Source organism: Frieseomelitta varia, unplaced genomic scaffold (assembly GCF_011392965.1).
Source record: "Frieseomelitta varia isolate USP_RPSP 00005682 unplaced genomic scaffold, Fvar_1.2 scaffold_782, whole genome shotgun sequence".
In the NCBI taxonomy this organism is placed as follows: domain Eukaryota; kingdom Metazoa; phylum Arthropoda; class Insecta; order Hymenoptera; family Apidae; genus Frieseomelitta; species Frieseomelitta varia.
In genome coordinates, this window is record NW_025110570.1 from 1 (window position 1) to 27363 (window position 27363).

Below are 27363 nucleotides of genomic sequence, written 5' to 3' on the forward strand. Positions count from 1 at the left end.
TAATAGTAAAGGACTATTAAAAAATTATTTTCCAAATTAGAGATTCAAAGAGAAATTCTGAATAGCAATATTATTGTTAGAATAATATTATTTATGTATATGCAAAAATATATGTTGTATCGCGGTAATTGTTAAAGAATGGTAATTAATAATGTATGTCTTGTACGACTACGATACAAGTCATGGAAGTTGAACTCGTATTCAGATTCGTATAATTACGATCAAGTATTAACCCAACACCAAAGAAACCAAACCATGTAACTTACCAATCGTTGATGTCAGAATTGTAGATTGAGGTTTGTTTGCAGACAGAAGATTAATTAAAAATTTTAAATAACTCTTAGAAATGTCATAGAAGTGAATTTATTGTTTACTTGTTACAAATTAATTGTTAGAAATATTTAAACAATTAGAATATTTAGAAATATTATGTAAAAAGTCACTACTATTACAATAATAAATTTTGGTCGATGTGCACACGACGGAAGTTCAGTTAGTAATGAGCCTCCGTACCTCTGAAGGTTAATTTAATATTTGGTTCGTCCGGATGTGTTGATAATTTTTTTTCAAACTTCTAAAATTTGGTCGATGTGCACACGACAGAAATTTATTTGTTAATGATCCTCCGCTCAAGGTTAATATATATTTCGGTCTTCGGTGATTCAGGACAGTTGACAATTTTTTTCAAACTTCTAAAATTTGGTCGATGTGTCCACGACAAAAATTCAATTCGTAACGAGCTCTTTTCTCGGTTTCGATTGACATTAATCTGATCTTTCGGTCTTTAAAGATGCGATACAGATAATAAAAATTTCTTAGAAATGTATTAGTGACGCGATTACTATAAACGATTAATTAAAAATTTTAAATAGAACTTTGAAATGTTATAAAAGAGAATTTATTGTTTTATTGTTAAAAATAAATTATTAGAAATATTTAAACAATTAGAATATTCAGAAATATTATTATTAAAACTCACTCCTAAATTTTAGTCGATGTGCACACGACGAAAGTTCAATTGGTACTGAGTCTCCGTACTGCTGAAGGTTAATTTAAAGTTCCGATCGTCAGTGACCCGGACCTGTTGATAATTTTTTTTTAGTACTTCAAAACGGTTTCTCTGTTATACTAATCAATAGTTTTTAGATTTCTATCGCACTTTTATAAATATATTACATTGTCAGATATAATAATTTATTAATTTTTTTATGTATAACTGGCTAAAACTAAATTTACACTTTCACGCTATTAATTTCTAAGTTATAACTGCATTAATGTATATTAAATAGAAATTTATTGTAGAGAAATTTACGTAGAGAAAATTTATGTCGTCAAAAATCGAGTTACTGATTCAATTGTTATAAGTTAAATCACTGATTCAATTGTTATAAGTAAATAGTTAAAATTGTTAGTATACAAAAATATCATCAAAATGCATTATTTTACAGTTTGAATAATTCATTTGAAATAATTAAATTATTTCTATAATATTTCCAGACATTATTTAATAATTTTCATAACTTTTATATTACGATTAAACAATTAAATTGATCATTTCATTCAGTAAGTCAAAGTCATTTCTTTTAAGTACGTTGTTCAAGATTCTTATAAATTATTAGTTAAAAATTTTAAATAACACTTATAAACATTACAGAAGAGAATTTGTTGTTCAATTGTTCCAAGTAAATTATTAGAAATATTAAATAATGTTTAAACAAATATAATATTATTTAAAAATTCACTCCTAAATTTTGGTCGATGTGCACACGACGGAAGTTCAATTGGTAATGAGCCTTTGTATCGCTGAAGGTTAATCTAATGTTCCGATCGTCTGTGACCCGTAACTGTTGATAATTTTTTTTTTTTAGTCTTTCAAAATAGCTTTTCTATTATACTAATCAATAGTTTTTAGATTCCTATCGCGAGGTTTCACTTTTATAAATATTTTTCAATGTCAAATGTAATAATTTATTAATTTTTTGATCTATAACTGGCTGAAAATAAATTTACACTTTCCTGATATTAATTTCTTAGTTATAACTGCATTGATGTATATTAAATAGAAATTTATGTGGAGAGAAGTTATGCAATCAAAACTCGAGTTCAGCAGTGATTGTCGCTCCAGAATAATCGCGCAACATATAAAAATTTTCACTCATTTATTGTTTCAAATTGCAAGGAATATGTGTATTATGTAACTATCTTTTTCGTTATTGTAAATAATATAATTTATTTATTATAAATGAATTGTTCAGACTATGAAATAATGCCTGAAAGTTCACTCACTGATTGAATTCCTATAAATAAATTGTTAAATTTGTTAAATAATATACAAAAATATCATCGGAATGCATTATTTTACGATTTGAATAATTCATTTGAAACAATTAAATTTTTAATAATTAAATAATTTTATTTCTACAATATTTCTAGACACTATTTTATAATTTTTACAATTTTTATATTACGGTTAAACAATTAAATTAATTATTTCATTCAGTAAGTCAACGTCATTTCTCTTAAAGTTGACTTAAATTGTTCAAGATTCTTATAAATTATTAGTTAAATATTTTAAACAACACTTAGAAATATTACAGAAGAGAATTTATTGTTTAATTGTTGCAAGTAAATTATTGGAAATATTAGATAATGTTTAAACAATTAGAATATTCAGAAATATTATTTAAAAATTCACTTCGAATGTTTAGTCGATGTACACACGATGAAGGTTCAACTTAGAATGACCTTTTTCGTTGCTCGACCGTCAGATAAAGGTAAAGTCAGCGATGCACAATAGGTGGTAGTCTTTGTCAATACTTCCAAAAACACTATTTCTGTTTCAATAATCAGTAGTAATACAGTTTTTATGTTTTATTTAGTTAAAATTTTTCAATTTATATTGTTTTACAGCCATTAACCTTAGGCAACAATAAATACTGTAATTTTAGGAGTGTGCGAAAAGAACGCGAAAATATCGGGAACCCGATGACCGGGACGAGTCGGGCTGAGTTCGAATTGAGCCGGGTTCCCGAAAATTTCGAGATTCCCGAAGGAATCGGGTTTCCCGAAAAAGTCGAGATTCCCAAAGATTTCGGGAACCTGGCTACCTTTTCTCGAACTACTCTACAATGCTGTACAGCAACCTACAAAATATGTAAATACACAGTTGAATTTCTTTTGCCAGTGAAATTATTGTAAACACGGATTCTATGAATCGTGTGACTGCGAGTACTTGGACATTATGTACGCTGTTGAGCAGTATCGCTGAGAAATTCGGGCAGCTCAGACGTATATTTCAAAATCTGTGTAAATTTAATAAAAATTAAAAATGTTTCAAAAAAAATGTCGAGTGATAATAAGAGTGAACTCGTGGTAGCAGGAAGTAGTGCAGAAGATATCGCGTAAAGGAAGAAGGTAAAGAAAAGCTCTGTTTGGAAACATTTTCAGGAAAAAGAGGATACAAAGGCGGAATGCATACGTTGTCATCATGAATTTAAAACTAAGTATGCAAATACTACTAGTTTATTGAGCCATTCGAAGCATATGCATCCAAACATAAGTACATGGTACTATAAAAGAAATCGATATAAAATTTGTGGCATGTAGAAAATGATACGCGAAAGATTGTTAAAGCAAAAGATATAACAGAAGGAATTGCTCGAATGATGGATCTGCGATCTTTCGATACAGTTGGAGGCGTAGGCTTTAACGAATTATTTATTCTTGTTACGAATCCTTTCCCGAATCCCAACTCTTTCGGGAATCTCGATGAATTCGAGAATCTCGAAATTTTCGGGTACCGGTTCCCGATATTTCGAGTTCTCGCACACCTCTAGAAGAGACGTTCGTCGGTCGTTTTTCTGAAAAAGGATGTACAGTTACTCGTACGATTGTTTTTCTCGAGAGCCCGCGAACACGACCCGCGATCCTCGATCCGCATCGATCGCGATTTCATCTCGAACGGGTATCTCTGGTTTCTTCGTCTTATCTCACGCTTGCTTCCGCGCGTCGAAGGAGCGGAACGTTTCTCGGTGCATGGAGGAATGCGAGTTCTGTTGGCAATCCTCGAAGGGCAACGGTTGCGTAATTTGTGAATTATTACAGCGTGGAATGGCTGTAATTGTCCTTGGAAGAAAGTGACACGCTAAACTAAAAAAAAAAAAAAAGTATAGTTTCTCAATGGAAGCGGAAAATTGGTATCTGGAATGAAATTGGACATTGTTCTGTTAACATTCATCTTTATTAATTAAGTTCACTTTATTGACACTCATATTTATTAATTAAGTTGACTTTATTAATGCCAATCGTTGAAAAACCAACAATTACAACGACTGTTTCGAGTATTTCCGTGATTCGTTATAAACGAGTCGAATCTTTTACGAGAGTACAACGATCAATGTCTCGAGGTGAAAATAAAAATCCACCGTGAAATGTTTTTCGTGTCTGGCGTTTGCAAATGAACGAAAGTTCCAGTCAATCAAGCTCGTTCGAACGAAGCAAGGTTAATAGTTCCAGCGTATATTTCCTTGTTATTAAAACAGACGTTTGGTTCCTTTCGTTATCATTACGTAACGAAAATGGATGCTAGGCATCGAAGGACTGCAATTATCCGGATCAATCGTTTCCTTGTGGAAACGACTGGTAATCTTACTTTCCAGCAAGCCTTTACATCAATGTCCGTAGCCAGATTACCGTCTTCTGCTGTAGTAATCATAGACCATGGCAAACTGCCAATTACTCGGGTTTGCATTTTCTTTAATCTGTCTTTGTATTTTTTTTTTTTTTTTTTTTTTATTGGTATTATTAGAAACTATTAGCTTTGCATATCGTGCATTATAATCTCGACGAATTCGGAAAGGAAAAACATCAAAAAGTCAGTTCAAAATAGTCTGTACTTTAAAATGGCAGAAACGTGTTGTTAAACGAATTCTACGAGTTTTGATAATTCGACGCTTGAAAATTGTCTGCGATTATAGACGGTATAAGTTGATTTAATAACCGTAAAAAATGTTTGTTTGCTTCTGCACTTGATAATGATACATGTATGAGAGGCACGAGAGATTGATATGACTTCTCAACAGCCAAACTCCATCTTTTATTACTATGTCAATAGTCGGGGCAAAATTTATGCAAAATACGAGTAACGTCAATAAGCGATTTCAACATGTATCTAAAATTAAATTAATTTATATTTATATTATATTGTTGTACCGATATCATATTGATTTATCTAAAATTAAATTAATTCATGGCCTAATTTTGTCGTTTCTTGAAGTTCCATATAGTTGAAAGGATGAGATTAATATTCAATTTTTAAGGTACAAATGACTTACTTTCATTAATAGTACGTTTTAAACTAGTAGAATATATATATATATATATATAATGAAAGTAAATTATTTGTTCTTTAAAAATCTTGTATTTATTCTCTCAACTATATGGAATATCAAGAAATGACAATTATTTGAAACTAAAAAAAAAAAAAAAAGAAACATTTATAACATCATTTCTTTGCTTTTCAATTCAGTTGATCAATGTGACTTTTGAATTCTGGACTCGCATGATAGACTTCATCAAAAAAAGGTAAATAAATATAATCTCTTCTCGAGAAATAGGAAAAATTTTCGGGAGCCAGTATTACTCTCCTTTATCCCGAATTGTGGCAGAAAAGATGCGTGTGCAATGAATTTCTGTATGTCCCCGACTTGAGAATCTCGCAAACACACGACAAAAGTAAAATTCACATCGGATCAGGGAATAGAGCCGGTGAATTAAACAGCGAAACGACGTGGGAAAGTCACGTACGGTCGCGTGACGTTATCAATTTTTCATCGGGACGATCGGAAATTAATCTGAACCAGCGGCCGCTGGTAATTTTTACGCGTAATTCCCAAGTGGGTGTGCGAATGGAGCTAAACGAGGAGTTAAAAAACGACGTGGATAATCGCGATCGTTATCGCGTTTCACGCGGATGCTCGATGATAACGGGCTGAGAGAGAGAGAGAGAGAGAGAAAAAAGGAGCACAGTTAACCGCGGGGGCCACCCTTCCTGTGCCTCGAATCGGCAACAAAAGCGTCTCATTTACAAAATCGGCGTGCATGCGACGCACGTTCGAACGAGAACGAGCCTTAACCAGCGCTCGAACCGCCGGGCTGTACACGGCGATCATCACGCCGGTGAGAAAAGAGACGAGTTTTGTTATTCGTGTTCGAGGAGTCCAGCAACGATTTTCACATTCAAACTGCCGCGCTCCGTGGACGGATGATGGCGTGTGCGTGCACGAAAGTTCGAGGGTCAACTTGCGCTTCGAAGCGTTTCAAAACGTGCGGCGCACGCGTCACGCGAAATTAACACTTTGCCGAGCGGTCGGCCGTCTACTGTCAAGAGATGAACGTCTTAACTCTTGGAGTCGTCGTTGCTTCCGTGTATACGAAGAAGCGTTGTTAGCTTGCCGAGAGGAAAGTTTGCGTCTGCATTTCGCTGAGAAAGAGAAATGGAAATCAGCTTAATTTATTTTATATTAATCGTCTAGGGAAAAAAAATCTCCGTGTGTGTTTGAATATTGTCCAACTGTATATGATAATATTGAGATCTGTTCGATAATATCTGTTCGAAGGAAGCGAGTTCGATGCTTGACTGGTTTCAAAAATTAAGTAGCAGAGAGTTACGAGCACTATTTTTTTAAATTAATTCAATTGACTAATCAACTATCGTGTCATGTTCTAAAGACCAGTCTACATTTCAGAGTAAAACTGTCGCGTGTCGCTCTCGAGAGTATTTCTCGCAAATGCATACTGCTCGAGAATATTCTCAAGAGTATAACTCTCGCAAGAAACTCTCAAATGGAGAAAGGCGATTAGGTTCGTGCAGATTGTTCTATCATCGTCACTCTTCAAAAATTAAAAATTCTCCGAATTACCGAAATGACCGAGGAGAAAGCGAGTATTCCGCGAATTTTCGGAACCCGTCGTGGAAGAAAAATTTTGCTAAGGAAGAGAGATAGGTATCGCGGTCACGTGCCCGTTTCTTTGTTGACCAGCACACGCGGTGGACACCGTTTCCTGATGTGGCGAGTCTAAGTGCTTTCGAAGAGAACCGAGAGCTGCTGCACGCTCTGACGGCTTCGGTGTCCTTTGCTTCGCGGCAACGGTTCGCGAAGTACTGTTGCTCTTTTGGTGTTCGGCATTGTGGCCTGGCTTCTTTCCACAGCCGACACGATGCACCGCTAACGCATCAACTTCGCGTCCTTTTACTAATCGCCGCGCCAGTCATTCGCTTCGTTAGAACGAGCGGTGCAGCGCGCGCAGCTGGATATCCTCGCAGGTGCAACGTTCCTCGCTCTGGAATGCTATTCCAGTTTCTTTCTCTCCCCCGATACCTTTTTCTTGGGGAGTTTACAGTCCTTGACCAGTGAATTAGGGTCACTCGCAATTATCAACGCGTTGCGAGATATCATTGGATGCTGGATCGCGTCTGAACAATCGCCACTTAACAATCAGTTTTACTAACTATTAAACGCATATCGTACAAGAGCAAAGGTATCGCACACGTTGAATTAATTAATAGTTTCGCGTTTCTTCTCTCTTTGCGTTCATTCTAGTGATTAATGTAGATCAGAGGATGTAGTCTTTCCGGTATACTTCGCCCATACTGTTTGATCATGCGTGGTTTTTTACTTTTCGATTTTTCTTTCTCGACAACGTAGGTTTAGAGATCCGACTGGAGCTCTTGATCCAATTAATCAACGGTATGCACGTATGTACGTACTCCGTATTAATAAATAGGCTGTAATATTATTATTCTCGCATATTGGACGTGTTTTATATATTTTGATTAACAAGTACATGTACATATGTACATGGAATATTTCTTTCGTATCTGTCTTATCGCGTTTGGTCACTGTTATAAAGTGCTACAAATGTGGAAAAATTATTTATGATTTTTGTTGAAGGGACCTTTTGTATTTAGTTCTGAGTTACAGTTAATTACGTGAAATAAATTTACATTACTCACAGGTTCTACATAATTTTCGCGCGTATTTACGCATTTACATATTCACGAATTTTTTGAATACTTCAATTACATAATGTATATGTATAGTAGTATACAAATTATAAATATTTACATGATTTGTTACTAAATTTCGTTCAGAAATTTTAATGTTTACTGAAAACAGTTGGTCATAATTCATTAGTCGGAGACTGTACTTTAATTTTATTCCATTTTTGTCGTTAATCACTGCTAACTCTTTTAAAAATGAAGGAGGAATATAGAGTGACCACTTAGTAGGGGACCAAAATAGGTTTCTCATTCGTATAACAATTCATTTGCCAGGATGAAATACCTGGTCCCTGTCTCGTTAACGCTTGCTGAGTTAAGGGTCTCTTCACACTGGATGCGCCTTTGGACTTTTAGAATATTTGCCAACGTTAGATAATTAGCAGACCTGCATTAATTAACGAACAGTTTGCAAATCGTTAGCGCAAAATAATTACGAAACAACGAGTGTCCAGGATAAATGTGTAAATATTTGACGTCCTTGAAAAATTGTATTCTGAAAATTTAATACTCCTCGATGCAATATTAAATTTTGTTATTTAATCTTTAAGTACTGTGAACCATCTGTTCCCAGTTTTTATTTATTTCTATTTCTATTGTTTTATATTTTTATTGTTATTATTTTCATTTTATTATTTTATTTTATTGTTTAGTCGCGCTTGGGATTCTTTGTTATTAATTCCAATGTAGTATTGTCGGATCGTAATTGATTATATACTAATTTAGGATATTTAAATACATCAAATTTATATATAAAATATTATTTTGTATTTAAAAGTTTGAATTAAATTGCGGGTTCTGAAACTAGCCAATTTAATTTTAAATAACTGTTGTCGTTTCCAATGGTTCAGTGTTATCAGATAAAAGAGTTAATACACAAATCAAGAACAATCATTGTATTTATACAGTAATTGTAAAGTTTCAATGTTCATAATTCTCAAAGGTTAAATAATCTTTTCGCGTTTTTCTCTCTTTTTTTTTCCTCTCTAAATTAAAGTTTCATTTTTCAATTTTACGCCTCTGTCAAGAAAATCATAAACTCGCGGGCAACGTATATCCCGAAGAAGCACGCGATACGTAATTTACGAATCGTAAAGCGAATTATCACTCAAAATCTCTGACGGGAGAAAAAAAATATATCCAAGCAATTAACGACCCGGGAGATTGGCCAATATTAAAAAGTCAACCTGATGATCATCTAAATTTCTATATTCATCACAGTTACATCATGTCGGTCTGTCTCGCAATTCTTTTTTTTTTCTTTCCTTCTTTTTTTGCATCGTTCCATTAGCACCTTTCGGTTCCTGCGATTCATCGAGCAGAAAAGAAAGGAAAAAGAAAAGAATTGAAACGCGAACGAGACGCAAAGCGGCGGGCAATTCACGCCGGAAATTAGCGGTATTTAGCGTTCGCGGGCATTTCGAAAATTAGCCGAAGCAAAGCGCGTTACGGCGGGCAGGCTGTGTCTCTCTCGCTTTTAAAAACGCGTCGCGAAACAGCTTGTCGGCACGGGTTTGTAACAGGCCACGCTTCTGCCCGCGTTACGGTGCTCTTCCTCTAGAATGAAACTGCGGATTGCGGCGCGTTATGTCGGCTTTTCAGTCCAAACAGTTCACCCTCGGTGGCTGCCGGGAACGCGTTTTCGTTCGCCTGTTCCCACCGCGAATTCCCCTGAAAGCTTGTGAATGACTATCGGCTGAAAAGAAAGACGGAGACGTGATTCGTCGGGTGCGACAGCTTGGAGATACTTGCACTTTGGATGTCGAACGACGAGTTACGTCGTCGATGATCAACTGACTACACAGAAACGATAAAATCGACGATCGACGACAGTGACAGCATTGAATCGCAGTTGGGATTTTTTTTTTTGGAAGACGATTAGTTTGTCGTGTCAGAGTATCGAAGTCGTCGAGTGACAAAAGTCTTGAGAGGACCTGTGATTGCTTTTGTCATTTCGTGTCTAACAGGGCGATACGTTCCAAGGTACCTTCATGCCACGTGCATCACAACTGGACCGAGCAATTATTAATTTATCATAATGTTAGACATATTTAAATTTCTTTCGATTTTATATTCAATCGTAGATTTCACTTATAGAAGAAATAACGATGAAAAACGATTATTGAACGAATGAATTTTGGAATTCTGTGAGACACAGATTCGACAGTGCAAAATGACTGGAAAAAATTCAATTGCGTTCTTAACGGGTTAAATTGCACAAATTCGGTCATAAACGTTTTTTCCTATTGCTTGTACATACATTGTAAATTTTGTACTTTAGTCTTAAATATTCTTCTACAAGAGACATTTATTCGCTGGAAATCTCATACTGTTTCGAAAGACAATCAAACGAGTGCATTTACTCTCGACGAAATTAATATTACGGGGGGAAAGATCTACGTATATATATCTAAGATATATCTCTGCGCTGGAAAATTGGAAAGATCATCGAAAACGCGCATGTGTTTTTTTTTATTTTTTTCTCGATGGCCGTTTAAAGTAAAAGCGAGGTTATTATATTCATTATTATATTGATACAAATGAATATAAATTAAATAAGCAGCGTGTAATTTCGATCTCATAAACTTTAATGCGCTTCGCGTACGATATTTTACGAGTACAAAGCACACCTGGAAAATTACATAGTTGGTCAATGTGCGGCTACTAATTGAATTAAAGCAATTACGAGTATTGCCCTGTAAATTTCTCTGCGCGCGTGATGCACGGACCGGTGTCATAAAAACTGAAGTTCCACGCGAAATGAAATATGCTGCCGTGACTTCGGTGTGGAAATAAGGAACATTAAGTGAAATACCGATGATTAATCACTGTGATCGTGGCGGATACTGGGAATCATTTGCAGAAATATGACCGACGCCACAAACGGATGACATTTGGTTACATAATGGAAAAGGATATAGAATTAATAACATTCATTTATTCCCTGCACGAAGATCAATGAAAGTCTGTGTACGTTTATTTACTATTATTTCTGATTCTTTTTTAAATTCAACACCGTGTGTTACTTTCGATTCGTCTTGACCCATTGTATATTTTCTGCAACAATTTGGTTTGTCAATTGTGTTGATAAAATATTATTGTGTTCTCTGATTGTATATAGTTATATATAGTATAGTATAGTTATATATAGTATAATATAGTATAATATAACTACTGAAATAAATTAGTTGTAAGAGTATATTGAAGGACATGGAAATTACTTTGATTAAATCTACAATTTTGAAGAAATTACATGTAATTAAAATTTGATTGTATAATACGACATTTGATGTACATTAATTTAATATATTTGTCTGTAGTCTGTAGAAATACGTGTATCTATATATTATATTATATTAATTAATAATTAAATAATATAATATAATATTATATATAATATTATAATATTATATTTTATTATATTATTATATTAATAAAATATAATATATAGATACATGCATTTCTACAGACAAATATATTAGATTAATGTACATCAAATGTCATATTATACAATCAAACTTTAATTACATGTAATTTCTTCAAAATTGTAGATTTAATCAAAGTAATTTTCATGTCCTTCAGTATACTTTTACAACTAATTTATTTCAATATTTTGGATTTGTAAGAATTATCATCAATTTTCAGTATTATTAGATTTCAAAAAGTCTTATTTTACTTTAATGTAATTTATAAATAAAAAAGATTGTACAGACGAAATAAAAATATATTTTACCTTCTCTAAGTGCTAAATTTACGTTTCAAGACATTTTTTTCTAAATTTCTAAATTGTAATAATAAAGTTTCATACATTTGTTACGAATTTTCTTGATATTAATTCGTGCATGGTAAATTTCTCGTTCTTCGATATAGTAATTAAAATTATTAAATGAAAAGAATCTGGCATCCATCTTCCCTTAGTCACAATGAAAATAATTCTGAGTTTGTTCGAACAAATTGTTTCTACTACTAATCGTCGGAATTAGTGCAAGGAAACATGGAGGATAGTTGTGGATTAACATTAAAGTTTCTTTTTGGCTACTTTCGCGTTGTCATTATGTTATGAATGCAAATTGAAAGTCAAAGGAGTGAGAATAAATGGCACAGTGGATAGACGCGACTAGTAATTCTTCGAATTAATCTCGCGCGAATAAAACGAAGAGACTTTGTGATAAATCGAACGCGTCGTGACAAGTGCGATGACTTACAGACTCGTTAAGGTAACGAGTTGCGTCCGTGCATCACGTAGCACAATTAAAGCGCGCGTGTGCACGCTATCAGCGTCGTATACAATTCGACCGCGATGACGTTCAGGCATCATCATCGCTTTATCCTTGATTAATTAGTTCTTTAATTAATCAAACGGCTCGACGTGACGATAATTACGTGATTGCAGTTACTTTTGTTCGCCGGCCTAGCGAAACCGACGTTGATTCATAAATAAAACTCAATCTATAAGTGAAATTTGAACGTGTAGGAAATATGTGAAGATTCTTGGGAATATTGGCGATTCAAATGGATTTTGAATTTCTCTTTTGTACGACCGTGTACTTGGAGAATTGTTTGGAGATATTTCACTTTTAATAGAAAGAAAAAAAAAAAAGAAAAAAAGAAAAACAGTTTGGCAATTGAAGAGTTAAAAAAAGCTTTGGAATTTTTCACAAATGTATAGTTAATAGTGACGCTAATAACAGAATAATTTTCTTTCTTTTTTCTTTGCTGAGAAACGGGGATGAAAATAAATATCTCAGAAACTTCGACTTTTCATGTTTTGCACACGGAAAGTTCAATTTCAAAGTTGTATCGTTTCTTACAGTTATATTAATCATACTTTAATCATCAAATAATATAGTTTATAATTGTACTTTAATTATCAAGTGTGATTATTGCGTAGATCACAGTTTGTGTATCAATATTCACGTATACAATTTCAGCAGTAGTCAGAAATCAGTCCAGTGGTTATTCCTCTGATTTTCAAATACCAGGAAGTGCGTCGAAAGAAGTCTTTGTTACACGCGAGATACTTAAATTTCGCGGGAAATTTTTTGGCAGGATCGATCGTTTACGTAACGAGAGATCGCGTCCACCGCAAAACATAATATTATGTTACGTTGCAGACGTGGACGCAGCGGAGCGTCAGTTGAACTCGTTCCTTCTCTCAATTCATGAATATTCCTCGTTATAACCTACAAAGGCGTCTCATCGTATTAGAAATGCAAAGGTCGTCTTGTTAATGAGGTCTGAACTTCCAACTCTTCAAATTCCTTCAGTACAATCCTTCCTTCTAATTAAAGAAGTCGTGCCCCCCCCCCCCCTATGCCAGTTTAGTATCGCCATTTAATAGACGAAGATCGTTTTCCCAAATAATATCCACGAGCACGATCGCGTCGAGTAAAATTCGGACGAGCCTCTGTAAAATCATCGTCACCCTTTTCTTCTACGTGCTGCATTATACCAGTTTCTCAAACAAAATTTCTTCGTATAGCTGCTCGTTATAGCTTCGATTCGAAACGAAATGCCAATTGCAAAGCTACGAGAATTTCAGTCGGAATTTCTTCAAAGCGAACATCGATAAACAAAAATTGTATACAATGTTTCAAGTATAATATGTACAACAGTAATGATTTATTGATTCCTTAGGCCCAGAAATAAACTTGGCTTACAGAAATAGTATATTATTAGTATATTTCTATACCCTTACTACATAAATACTACACTTACTTATTATAAATAGTATATTATTAATATATTTCTACACTATATAAATACTACACTTACTTATTATAAATAGTATTATAAACTTATTATAAATAGTATTATAAATACTACACTTACTTGTTATAAATAGTATATTATTAATATATTTCTACACTATATAAATACTACATTTACCTATTATAAATAGTATTTATACACTTACTTATTATAATAGTATTATGAACTTATTATAAATACTACACTTACTTATATATTACTTATATATTATATTATATTATATTATATTATATTATATTATTAATATATTTCTACACACTTACATCCTCCATGCTTTAACTTACAGCTAATTACAAAAGTATTATATATATATAATACACTATAACAAGTACTATAGTTATAGTATACTAGTATAGAATGATACTTTGTATCTAAAATAATATTACAATTTCGAGAGACGATGCATACGATTACGAAAAATGGAATCGTAACGCAAGGGGTCGAACCTCCGCAATCAACCCTTCATCGTGAAAATGATCAAATCAAATCAAATCAAATCAACCGTACTCCCAGCTACTTGTTCGATGATCATTCTGACGAAGCGTGCATCGGTTTCTGCGTGTGACGGTTTCTCGAAACGGTTAAATAACGAAGCGAACAATGGCGGGCCGAAGAAATGGCGGGTTAACGAGGTCGTATCGCGAGTCCGGCAGTCCGTCTGTTGCCCGAGCGTTATCGCAAAACACGTGTACCCGATACCTGAGCAGCCTAACAATCGTTTCCCATGGTGTATAGAAGCGGACGGCACGGCCCCGTTAACCGGGGCCCCGACACCTCGAAAAAGTAGCCCCAAAATACGCGGAACCGTCGCAGGCCGGCCTGCCTCGCCTCTCTCGTGCATACTTCACTTCCTCTTGGCCCGTTCCTGGGGGCGACCATATGTCGACCGCGAATCAGGATGCCGACGGGTGGTTTTTCGTCTCGCGGGATGGCCCGGTATCTCTTGTTTTGCCCTTGGTTGAGGCCAAAACTCGCCGCCAACTTGGTTCCCCGAAATTTGTCGCTTCTGCGTAGCGAGAATGACTTGTCAAGTGGCTGAAGTTTCTAACTTACGAAGTTTCTAACGTACGTTGTTGTTGTTGTTGTTGTTGTTGTTTTTTTTTAAAATAGGTGTTTAGTCTTTTTAGATTTGTATCATTCGGGTGGATCACTTTAGAAGCAATTACAAAGCGTCGATAAATTGTCTGCAGAAGTTGTCTCCTGTTTGCATTGTAATGGGAAATAAAATACTAACTTATGAAGTTTCTAACGTACGTTGTTGTTGTTTTTTTTAAATAGGTGTTTAGTCTTTTTAGATTTATATCATTCGGGTGGATCACTTTAGAAGCAATTACAAAGCGTCGATAAATTGTCTGCAGAAGTTGTCTCCTGTTTGCATTGTAATGGGAAATAAAATACAAACTGCTGGGGCTGAATTATAAGTTCGTGAGTTTCTTTCATGTGCCATACGTTTACTCGTATTGATCTTTAAGACGAGTAAAGTTATTCAATTGTTCTGCGTGGCGTTCAATGATTCTTTAGCTGTTGCAGTGTTTTTTGTTTTTATCGTACGATGTTAATCGAACATTGGAAGTTTTGACAAAGAAAACGCACAAATTTATGACTCGTCCTAGTAATATTCTTCATTCAACTGTCTTTGGACTTGTATTTGTTAATTGCGAATTACAAGCTATTGTTTAATGCATACAATGTTGGCTACTCGTCTAATAATAAAAGCATTATTTCCTCTTTGAAATTCATTTTAATACCAAAATGATTCGTCTACGTTAGACATTAAGTTACCAACAGAAGTAAGTTTTCAACAGTTGTCGCAACACATTTGCCTAATTTGAACAGACCACGTCACAACCACATAATAATGGTTTTACTCGCGGTCAATCGCACACGTCCGTATCTACGATGACAAGCAATTAGCTTAATACTAAAATGAATTTCGAATGAAAACTATAGTAATTGTACAAACTGACTTCCGTACATTTATGTAAAATCTAAAGATACAGAAACGCAGAGAATGCACGCAATTTACAAAACAATAAAACATCGGAAATATTCGTTGCAAAATTTTCCAATTTTCAAATCGGGTACGAACTTTCTCTATGAACTTAGCACATAAAATAATTTTTATCTGCGCTCCATTTCTTTATTTATTTATTTTTTTTTTTAATGAATCTGCAAGAAGAATCCGCAAAATCTAGCGATGTAGTTCTAAAGTGATCTATTTGAATCGGATAAGACAATAGCTCATTTCATTTCTTTCTTTTTTTTTTCAGGCTCGAGTTTCGGAGTGTGGGGTCGCAGAATGAGCAAGAAGATAGACTCGTTCCGGCGGGCTGGTTCCCGCGAAACGATCTGCTCCATTTCCGAGAGATCGGACCAAGGAAACGCCGGCAACAACACTAACAATCTCGCCGGAACCGGCAACAACAACGTCGCCTCGAAAATGGACAAGCCAGTGGCTGAATCGAAGTTCGACAGCAAGCCAGAAAAGAGAACACCGGGAACGTTTCACCGAGCTCCCTCGCCATTCAAATCCTTCTTCATCCGCATGGGTTCCACGGGGATGTTGAACTCGGCCAGGAGCAACCGGCGATCGCAAAACGTCGACGACAGGCTAAAGACCAGCGAGAAGGAGACTCTGTTCAGAAGTTGCAGCACGAGCCAATTGAACACCAGCCCGACTTACGTGAAGGGCGACGATCCTTCGGAAGGGATCGACCTGCAGATCTCGAGTCGCAAGGACAAGACCGTGTCTTGCGACAATCTGGCCGGTCGACAGAGCGACGATGCGTTCGACGAGCACGTGGGCGACGCTTCCGCTGTCCTGTACCCCGCGTCGATCACCAGTTTCAGCCCGTGCGACTTCGGACAGTCGCGAAACGAGTCACCGATGCGCAAGAGCAGCAGCTGCGACTTCAAGGAGGCGAAGAAATCCAGTTTTCCGTACGCTTTCCTGCGATCGAAGCTCTCCGTGCTGCCGGAGGAACGTCATGGCACATTCGCCGCGAAGGACGAACGGCTGTTCAAAACCGCGTCCGAGGAGCACTTCCCCGCCTTGAAAATCGAGGAAACGTACACGGGAACGACGACGCTGGGACGACGACGAACCAGGAACGGAAATTTGCCGAGCAGAGGAAGCGCGAGCAAGTCTCAGGAGCAGCCGACTGCGTCCGTCCCGAAATCGTCCGGACGAAGCTCGTACGCGGAGTTTCGAAAGAGCTCCTCGGCCAGATGTCCGGGCGAGGACAGATACGCTCTGACATCCGGCCACTTGGAGAGGATCGACGACAACTTCCAGCAGGAAGACGCGGGTTGCTACAGCCCGTACGACAGCAGCCCGATGTCGCTGCGCGGCAATGCGAGTGTTCAACACCCGACCACGACGCTAGAGGGTGGACAGGACAGGGTGGACTTTGCAGGAAGGATCAACGAGTCGAGATTCTCCGAGACGTCCTCCTTGAACGTGGACTTGGACATGGTGGCCACACTGAGGAATCATCGGCGGAACTCGGCGCCAAGCGGCGAGCAGAGACTCTCCTCTCACTACGTCAGCTCGAACGAGTCTGGCTACGACAGCGATGGCCCAAGGGGAGAATCCGCTGCCGCTTCGGAGAACGAGGGCGTGAGCTTGAAGTGCACGGACAGTTCGGACACGAGCAGCGTAATCGACTCGGAACTGGAGAAGCCGATACGAAGCTCGACGCCGAGCGAGTGCCAAGAGCAAGAAAGCAGCAACGACACGAGGATGAGGAAAAACGACGAGACGACGGCGGACGTCTCGGTGAGAGCAGGCGCCACCGAGTTGAACGATGGCATAGATGGGCTCAGGTGGCATCAGAGCAATTCGGGACGGTTGCTGCCGAGCATACACCAGACGTACGACGACGCGGCGATGAGCTCTCAGTTCCCAATGTGCGGAAACAACGGGCTGAGAGCGTTGCAGGGCGCGTCGAAGTCGCTGGACATCTCACCGCATCGAATGAGACTGCAGCAGGACAAGAGCAGGTTCCTCAGCGACATTATACAACCGCCGAAGAGAGTGAGAAGATGCAGGCTGGTTCAGCTGCACAAGAGAGACCCGAAGGAAAGTTTGGGCATCCGGCTGGCGCAACAACGCCTAGGCGAGTTGCGTTACATCGTCGTTCAGTTGGAGAGCGACGGGATAGCGCATAGGTGAGTTTGAACGTTGTGCGAGGCAGTTTGGTGAAGTAAAATTTTGTTAGGAAGCACGTAGTGAGAGATTTTATACAATTCCATGTGATGTTTTTTTTTTTTTTCATCTACGAGTCTCTAGAATTTTTCAACAATCTTTTCGTTCTTAACACTGGAACTATCGATAGTAGTCAAAAGTATTTTAAATACTCGAGTGATTTTTAGTAAAACGTATTAATGGAAGCTTGTGCTTTTCCTTGTATTGTTAATTCTTTCCTGTATCTTGCACTTGGATTTCTTTGCTGCAAATATTATACTTTAGTCGTCTAATATAAAACCTATAAATGTTTCACTTTGTTGCAAGTTTCACTGCACTATCACACGGATTCTAGTGAAATTCACTGTTAACAGAGACGGAAGATTAAGGCTCGGCGATGAAATCGTCGAGGTGGAGGGCAAAGAGCTGAAGACGCTGGAGAACCTGGAGGAGGTGCAGGAGTTTCTCAGATCGTTCACCGGCAACAAGATTCGCCTGATGACCGCGTACGAGGAGACGGTGCCGCAGGTGTACGTCAGCCCGCCGACTTTACCCGGCGAATACGAGTACCTGGAGAACGCGAAGAACCTCTCCGATCTGTCGTTGATCGACGAAAACGGAGCCAAGCAGACCGTTGGTTCGCAGTCGGATCAAACATCGAGCAAACCCGGCGCGGACGAGGGCGTTCAGTCGACGAAGAGGCCAGACTTTCTGCCGCTCTCCTGCATGTCGAAGGAGCGAAAAGCCGCGGAAAGTACCTTGGACTCGGCGATGGAACCGCAGCATTATCTGACCAGGCATATCGCCAAGTTCGAGAAGGGTTACGGCAAGCCTAGCCTCGGTTTCAGCGTGGTGGGCGGCAGGGACAGCCCTCGCGGTGAAATGGGTATCTTCGTGAGGAGGGTTTTCCCCGGTGGCCAGGCTGACGTCTCCAAGTCGCTGTTCCAAGGTAAGACAAAGTAGCTCAACGAGGTCGGAATCGGCGATTATATCGATCGCGTTACACGTGCGTACGTACGCGACTTGTTCGAGAATCGTGGAACTTTCTTTCGAAGTTTGCATCGCGACGACTGGAATGTTTTGCATCATCAGACGGATGAAATTGATTATTAACATTAACTTAAACAATACAGTTAAATCAACTGAATCATCAAGTTAAATTATATTACTAAACAATAACGAAATTATACTGTTACTTGATAATATTTATTATCACAATTTTCGACAGTTTTTCTAACATTTCATCGCGATCGGTTGAAATTAATGACGGAGGCTGAAATGAATTTGATGAATTGAAACAAACAAATAGACAAATGAGAATCATTGATTTTGCACGTTTTCCTAACTCCTTGTCTAACTCCTTGCATCTATCACAAAACCATCCGCGATCGACAACGGTCAGACGTGTCGATCGCACTAACAGTTTCGATAGTTTCTCGAGGATCTATCGCGAGCTTCTCGACATTCCTTTTACGGGCTGGAGCGCGCGGCGGCGTGCAATCTCTCACGTTACCATTCCTTCGCGACAGTGACGCAACGGATCGCAGATTCCTCGGACGCGGATCGCGCAAGGATTTCGCTCCATCGACGAAATAGTTGGCTGTTTCAGGATCGACGGTGTGGCTCGAGCGTGTCGACGTGTCACGTACATAGCAACTTATGTTGCCCGCTCGTTTCTTCGTTGCATTCACGCCATGGACGCGTCGGACACACCACGAATCTTTAATCCGACGCTTGACGTCGCGTGCATTTCTAAACAGTCTCTCGCCCTTTCTCGTCTCCGGCCCCTTCGCCTTTCCTTCGTTGTTCTGTTCTCTCCTCTCGCCTCCTGCCAACCTCCTTTCTTCACCCGCCTTCTTCTTCGGCAGCCAGTGCCACTGGATTTCGCTCGGCAAACCTCGTCAGCTTTGTGTCAACTCGGGGGTCCTTTCCGTTGCTCTCTTCGAGCGAGCTAAATGGGACTCGGGCAGCGTGCGGGTTACGTCCGTTTTGTAGAAAACAGGCCTGCCAGTTGGATCGATTCGGAGATTCCGACGCAGTCAGGGATTTTAATGAAGATCGGAGACGTGAACGCGGAACGAGCTCGTGCTCGCCAGTGGTTTCTCTTCGAGTCATTTCGACTGGATCGCAAAAGTATTCGGAATCTCAAGTATTACAACTCTGTTGTCATGCTACCTTGTACAGTGATTTTGTACTGAATCCATTTTGACTCATTTTAATTTTGTACTGAATCCATTTCGACTCATTTTAATTTTGTACTGAATCCATTTTGACTCATTTTAATTTTGTACTGAATCCATTTTGACTCATTTTAATTTTGTACTCGTTTTAAAACGTGAAGTCTCTATTTTGACAGTTCTTTTTAAAGCTATAATAATAATAATAGTAATAATATCTCTGATATTATCATCGAAAAGAATTATCTTTGAAAAGAACTGTCAAAAATATTGTTAATATTATTATTATTAAAATAATATTATTATTATTGAGATATTTTAATAAGAATATCGTGTAGCGAATAGGGGGATAATTGTAAGAATCCAAACTTCCGTGAAAATCGCAGAAAAATTTTCTTCGTGATCGAACTCATGGAAATCAAAGTTTCACCTTTAAAACAACTCTTTCTTGTTTTTCTTGTTATTTTATATGAAACTTTGAGCTGAATGTTCTGCTAGTTGTTAAACGTCACTACGTTAGAATGTGTTTCCTTCGATTCAGAAAAAATCTTGCTCCAGTAATACAGAGGATAAGGAGAATTGGAAGAATTACTTAATCGTTACTTCCAAAAGAAAGTACCGATCAAAACTGAAACTAAATTAAAGAAAGGTAGGTCTGAATTGATTTTCTCAAATCAAGTAGAAACATGAAACAACGAAGGAATTGAACGTTGAAAATTGTGAATGATCCCAATTCGACGATCATTAAATCCCAATTCATCGATCTGGCAATCAATCGCTGTCGATACGACCAAATCTAAACACAATAAAATTCCATTTTCCGTAAAATGTTATTAAATTCAATCAAATGTAAGAAGGAAGCATAAAGCTTCGAGGAAATTTCCTCGAGGAAGGTGAGAAGAGTGGCGCGTCGTCAACGTCGAGTCGAATTTCGCGGACACGCGTGTCGTCGTCGTCGTCGTCGTCGTCGTCTCCTACGCTAATTTTTGCCAAGCCGCCGTCGCGGTAGGCGACAACACGTTCTACAGACAGGTTTCACGCAAGCGCGTTTCGAGTTTCAACCGATCACGAACACTTTTTTCCTGGGAGCACGCGAACGTCCGTGGTTTCCTCGTGCCGCTGCACCCTGCCGCATGCTTGCATAACGGAACGGCGGTCGTGTCGGTTGCATAAGCGCAGGATCGATGCATCGCCGACTGTTGCCAAAAGGCCTAAAAGAGCTCCATGTTCCAGTCGAACGAAATTTTCTGTCTTCGGATCGATTCTCGAACGTCGGATCGTTTTGCTACAAATCTGCACACACGGCGGTGATTTTACTTACAATAGATGAGATTTTATTTACAATAGTACGCACGAGTATTGGTATTTATTAAATTCTGGAATTGCGCTTGGTTTGCAACATCATTTAACTAACCATTCGCATCCTCTTTCATTGTTTCTTACTTGGGTGGTCTGACATTTTTATTTACATCTTTGTTCAATTATTTGTTTGTTCAATTATCTGACTCGTGCTTCCTGTTTTCTAAATCTAGTATATATATATATATATCATCCTTTCTGTTATTTTCTTTTTTATTTTCTCTCCATTTTTGCCTTTATTTTTTTTTTTTTTTTTTTTATTCAGTACGTTATTTAATGATATATCCATTTGTTGGGTTTACATGTCTCCGGGAGCGAATTATCATGCAAAATTTTTGTCTTGTCGAATGTTTTAGCGTTTTTAAGTTATTCTAGTATATAATATAATTGAGGAGAGAAACGTATTCGCGAATATTATTGTTACACTTTATATTATTAGTTTCACTAATATACATTCGTTTTATAATCTCACAATTGTTCTCCTTCAATACTCCAATGACTTCGTCACCGCTGTTCAAGAGTTAAACGATAGCTTGAACACACGAAAAGTGAAAGGAGTATAAGTGTTTGACCAGCACGATGCTCAAATTCTTGTTGTAGGTGACGAAATTGTAAGTTTAAATGGAAAGGTACTGCGTGGCTACACACATCAAGAGGTAATCGAATTGTTCAAAGCAGTGAGAGAGGGTCCTGTCGAGTTGGAAATCACAAGGAGACACAGGTATCCGTCAAAATTACTAATCCACACCCACATTGTTCTAAATTCATTTTTAATAGCTAATTTAGTGAGTCTACGAGCTTATAAAATAAACTGTTCTACGAAGAGTGTAACATATTTCTTTCAGGTATCCAAAAAGCACGCAAAAATCGGCGCCGTGCTGAGAAGGAGGCAACAATGTGGACGAGTCTGCCCACCGGAAGTGCTCTTTTTCGATTCAATTCTAAGCGACGCAACTCTCGCCGCATACGAAGTTTTAGGATTCTAGTCTATCAGAACGAATCTTTGATCTTTGATGTTTGTTTCAATTAATTTATTTACCGCAGTTGCGTGGGGATTAAATTCATTATCAAACGATCATTATTATTATTATTATTATTATTATTATTTTTATTATTATTGATTATTATTGACGATTATTATTATACAATTTTTATTATTATATTACATTACATTATAGTATATTATATTATTATCATGACTATAAGATTTTATACAGATTCGTTAGAATAGCGTGAATTTATTGTATGCAACTTTTTATTATTATTATTATTATTATTATTTTTATTATCATTATTATTATTATTAGTTTTAGTATTATAGAGAACAATAAAGAGGTCGTAATTTTAAGGTGCTTGAGGATGTGTTTTGCGTAAATATAATAGTGTACAACGATCGACAAAGTAATTTCTCAACGATTATTAAATAACAACTTTATTTCCATGATAGTTTACAAATTTACAAATATGTACAGATACCGAGTTCATTTTTACAATGGTCGCGGATGTGTCTCGTTCTCGTTTTTACAATCTCATCTCGTACAGCTTCTCTTCACGCGTCGCCGAGCAAAAGGTCTGCGCACGACTTAGCCTTCGTTGCCCTGAAAAATATCACGTCGAGTGATCCATTTATATTTTGAAATACTATTTTCAGTCCCGAAGTGTACTACATCTTCCACGATTAATGAATTAATATACATCGTGCTGATTGTGGAAGAATTTAGGCTCGGTCATTATCGTTAAATAATCGCCAGGATCGCTGTATGATAAAACCATTTCGTATTTCTGCGACATTTAGCGAGAAAATGTATATTTATAAAAAAAAAAAAGACAGTATTTTGAAGACTTATGAAGAAAAAATAAAAAAAAAATAAAAGTGTTACATGAATGATGTTATAAGTGCTCACGAAAATATTCGAACACTTAAGGGGAATCTTTACGAATAGATTATGCGTATTGCACGAAACATTTCGGAGTTTCATTAACATTCTAGTGAGACCCAACTATCATGATTATATTGGTCAACTTTGAAACACGTTTGAAAGTATACACAGAAGTTGCAAAATATTTATAAACATATATTTCCTAGAGATCACAAAAGTGTTTAAACAGTCACATTAATAAACTAGATTATGACATTCAATAGAGTCATCTTCAACACTTGTTATATGCTTGAACTAGCTATTCATGCTGTGTAGTAATATTTTACTGGATATATGTTTGCAATAAATATCTTGTAACCTCTTTATACATCGCGAAATTAAATCACGCCAATATAATTATAGCCCTTTCTCAGTGCAATATTAATGAAATTTCAAAATATTTTATATAACACGCATATAAAATACGTGTACGTATATATTTTCGTGAGTCACTGACTTCAAGAAGATACTTCTTGTTCTCGGATGCGAAAGAATCGAAGAATCATGCATTTTCTTGGCATTAGAATTTAATTGTAATTCCAAGTTCTTCCGAAACGTTGTTTGAAACAAAACCTTAAAATAAATTATGAAATAATAATCGAAACCCATTTTTACATAATCAGCATAATCTGTAAAGACAGAAATATCTATGCCCGTTAACTTTATCAATTTCCTTTTTTTTCTCTTCTTTTTCACACGATCAACTAATTAATACTAATACAATGTTAATGTTGATGCATTAACGTTAATAATGAATCTACCAATAATGCATTAACACTGGAGGACATCTGACAAACAATCGTAAGAAGCTGCGCGCAACAGTGCAAGCACTGTCATACTCACTGTAGTTCCTTGTTTTTAACGCGTCTGCAAAGATGCAAGGCAACCGGTCCAGTTTTGATGTTGCGAAATAGCTGAACGGCTTTTCTGTGGGTCAAGTCGTGACAGACGTGGCCATTCACTGCCAATATCTCGTCACCTGCGTGCAAACGGCCATCTTCCGCGGCTTGCCCTCCCGGCAATACCGATTTTATAAAGATACCTGTGGCAAACGTATTGTACGATGACATTAATAAAACGACGATGATTATAAGAACGCGACGAGCGATGGAGACATTGAATTATTTACTCGCAGACAATACTGGTAAATTACGAACGAACGCGAAACTCGATTACTGTTAATATGATAAAATGTAATGGCACTTTTTATAATTCATAAGTAAAATTCATTGAGGAAAATTTAATATTTCCGTTTTCGTGTATCTCTGCGGGGAGACCTAAACTTGCTCAAAATTGTAAAAATGATCAAAGAACTTGGTCCATGAACTGAACTACTATTCGAGCGTCGGTGCATGTTTCCTTCTTGTGAAAAATTACAAATGCCTCTACGAATTTCACACTTCTGTCGACAGTTTTTAAAGAAGAATGTGTATTTTGCGAAGATAATTGATCTTTTGCATTTTTATCCATTACTTTTAAACAGTAAAGTAAAGCATGAAAATTCGAATCACTATCGATTTCCTAATCTTCCACCCACATGTTCGTGAAACATATTAATTAAAAACAAAATAATGATAATAATAACAATAATAATAATAGAAAAAATAACAAGAATAATAATAATGAAAGAAGAACATTCGATCTAAAATCACTAGGATTTTGAACTAGCTCGTGATTGTTCCTCGTCGTTCGAGAAGCGAAAATACGTAACCATCATATACATACATGGTTGACTTTACACAAATATAAAACAACTGAAGAAACGGAGGTTCCACAAACTGCTCGTAAAACTCAAGATCGCTTGTATACACGCGGAGGCAATTTATCGACAAGCAATGCCTCGACATCGGTCGAACGAGCGCGTAAACGTTATTATGCTAAAAAATTATCGGTGTTTCTAAGCAGCGACTTATGATTCTGAACTCTTTTCAAATACGCGCCCCTGAACGTTTCGCGATAAAATAGCCTCCGTTGAACAAGCAGATTGATGACAAGCAATCTTCGTCGGAATAATTTTCTCGCGAGATTTAGATTTTTTTTTTAGCGCCGAGTTCTTTCTGGAGAATGAGATTAACAGACTGCGGACTTTCATGCAAATTTATAGCTTTAGATATGTAATTGAAAGATAGAACGTCGGTAGAAATTTGTTCTGCGCAATATCAGATAGCAATTTAGACGTTTGAGGCATTTTTTTTCATATTATGTGTATTCTCTGTAATTTCGTATAAATGTGTGAAAATCGGCAATCTAGAGGTTAAAAAGATTCGAAGGGGATTTTTGTCCTTTCTGTTTATAGTTTTATAGAAATTATTAGTAGCGTAAGGTTAAATATTAATTCAATGTTGTTTAAAAAATGAGATTAATATAATTTTTCTAGTGAATTTTAAAATAGTTGAATGTTTTTAAATCTTCGCCGACATGTACATTTCTCGCGAGGCTTCGAAATGTTTTTTGAAATACCTAATTTTTCTACTTCTGTAAAAATTAAAGAGGTTCAAGATTGATAAGGGTGGAGATCATGTTGTATCTATTATTTTTTCACTTCTCACGTTGATACGTTGTATCAAAAATTAATATAAATTCGTAAGAAAAATTCGAGGTAATTAATTAGAATTTCTCAATCAACGATTGTCGAAAGAATTCGCGCAATTTCATAAGTAAAGTTTGAAACAGTTAAAATTCAGGATTTCCCAAGTACCCAATCTTCATCGAAATAATATCTTTCGTCGTGAGATTACAAAAATACATATTTTTACGAGTATTGGCAGCAAGTTCTTTTCGCAAGATTCGACAAAATTGGAGATATAAATCCTTTCTGTTTATGATAAAAATTAATTTGAACCAATAAATTTTTACTCGTTACGCGCATCGTGAGTTAAATATTATTATATTTTAGCGTTTTGTGTGAAAAAAGGGAGAATTCGTATCTATGCTCTTTCCGAATTATTCAAAATAATCCATTAAAATTTAAGAAAATATTTGATACATGGTTCATTTTCATTTGAAACCTTAATTCACGCTGGCAAGCGAATCGAGGCGAACGAATTTTATTGAAAGTATTTCTTTAACGTTGAGGAAACTTCGATGTTCAAAGTTATTCAAATGTTTCTATCGCGTTGAAAGCTTGAAACGCATTGCGAGGATTTTAGCAAGTCGTATTAAATGCGATACGATAACGTTAACATTTAGAGATTTATAAAGTTATTTCGTTTTTAAATATTGATACGTCGAAGAACGTGGGGGACGTTAAATTCCCGAGAATATTTAAAACGCCTAATCACTAAGTTTCTTAAATTTTTATCATCAGATCGATATGAATCGTTCTGGTTAACTCGTTAGAAGCTTCTCTCGAAAATGAAAATTATAAGGAACGATGAAAATGTTGAAGTTTGGAAATTCCTTGATGATACGTTCACAACGACATTGTATAGCATTCTAACAATTCAATGGTTAATGGTTAATCCAAAGTTAGAAGTTCAAAGCGTCTTCGTCAAGTAAAATAATTACTACAAAGTCTTTTCGATACTTAATCGTATTTAAAACCTAGAGCGGATTTTATAACGCTTTGCAATTGAACGACTTTTTGTAATTGATAATATTTAAAAATATTGAAACGAAGCAATTGTACTTTTAATGTAGCTGCTTCGAATTGTGTTGGAGTATCAAAATAGACAATGTTTCGAGTATTATCTTCAAGTTGATTAAACGTCGTTTAATTTACTTTAGTATAATTCAATTAGCATTGCACAACGAATAGTAACGATGTTGCCTTGCATAATAGATAACAGTTGTTAACCATTTTTACAACATTCGAATTATAAAGTAGCACGTTAATTATAATAGCTTTAAAAGTTAATGTTATAGCAGCATGAATTTACATTAATATTTAAT

At 36.6% G+C, this 27363-nt stretch overlaps 2 protein-coding genes across 3 annotated transcripts in view; one reads left to right on the plus strand and one right to left on the minus strand.

Annotated features, from left to right (window-relative positions):
- Positions 1–16101: 16101 nt before the first annotated feature.
- LOC122535872 lies at positions 16102–25704 on the plus strand (the record flags this gene model as incomplete). The annotated part of the gene is made up of 4 exons (XM_043667751.1): positions 16102–18001; positions 18392–18966; positions 22154–22274; positions 22399–25704. Coding segments are annotated over 4 exons (2633 nt in total), but the record flags the coding sequence as incomplete, so codon positions are not given.
- LOC122535871 overlaps positions 22970–27363 on the minus strand; it is a 64144-nt gene continuing 59750 nt past the window's right edge. For both annotated transcript variants that reach the window (XM_043667749.1, XM_043667750.1), the window contains 2 exons: positions 24316–24514; positions 22970–23151 (listed from right to left, as the gene is read on the minus strand). In XM_043667749.1, the coding sequence (XP_043523684.1) occupies positions 23103–23151; positions 24316–24514 (248 nt within the window). In that variant the 3' untranslated portion in view covers positions 22970–23102. The remainder of the gene's footprint in view (positions 23152–24315; positions 24515–27363) is intronic.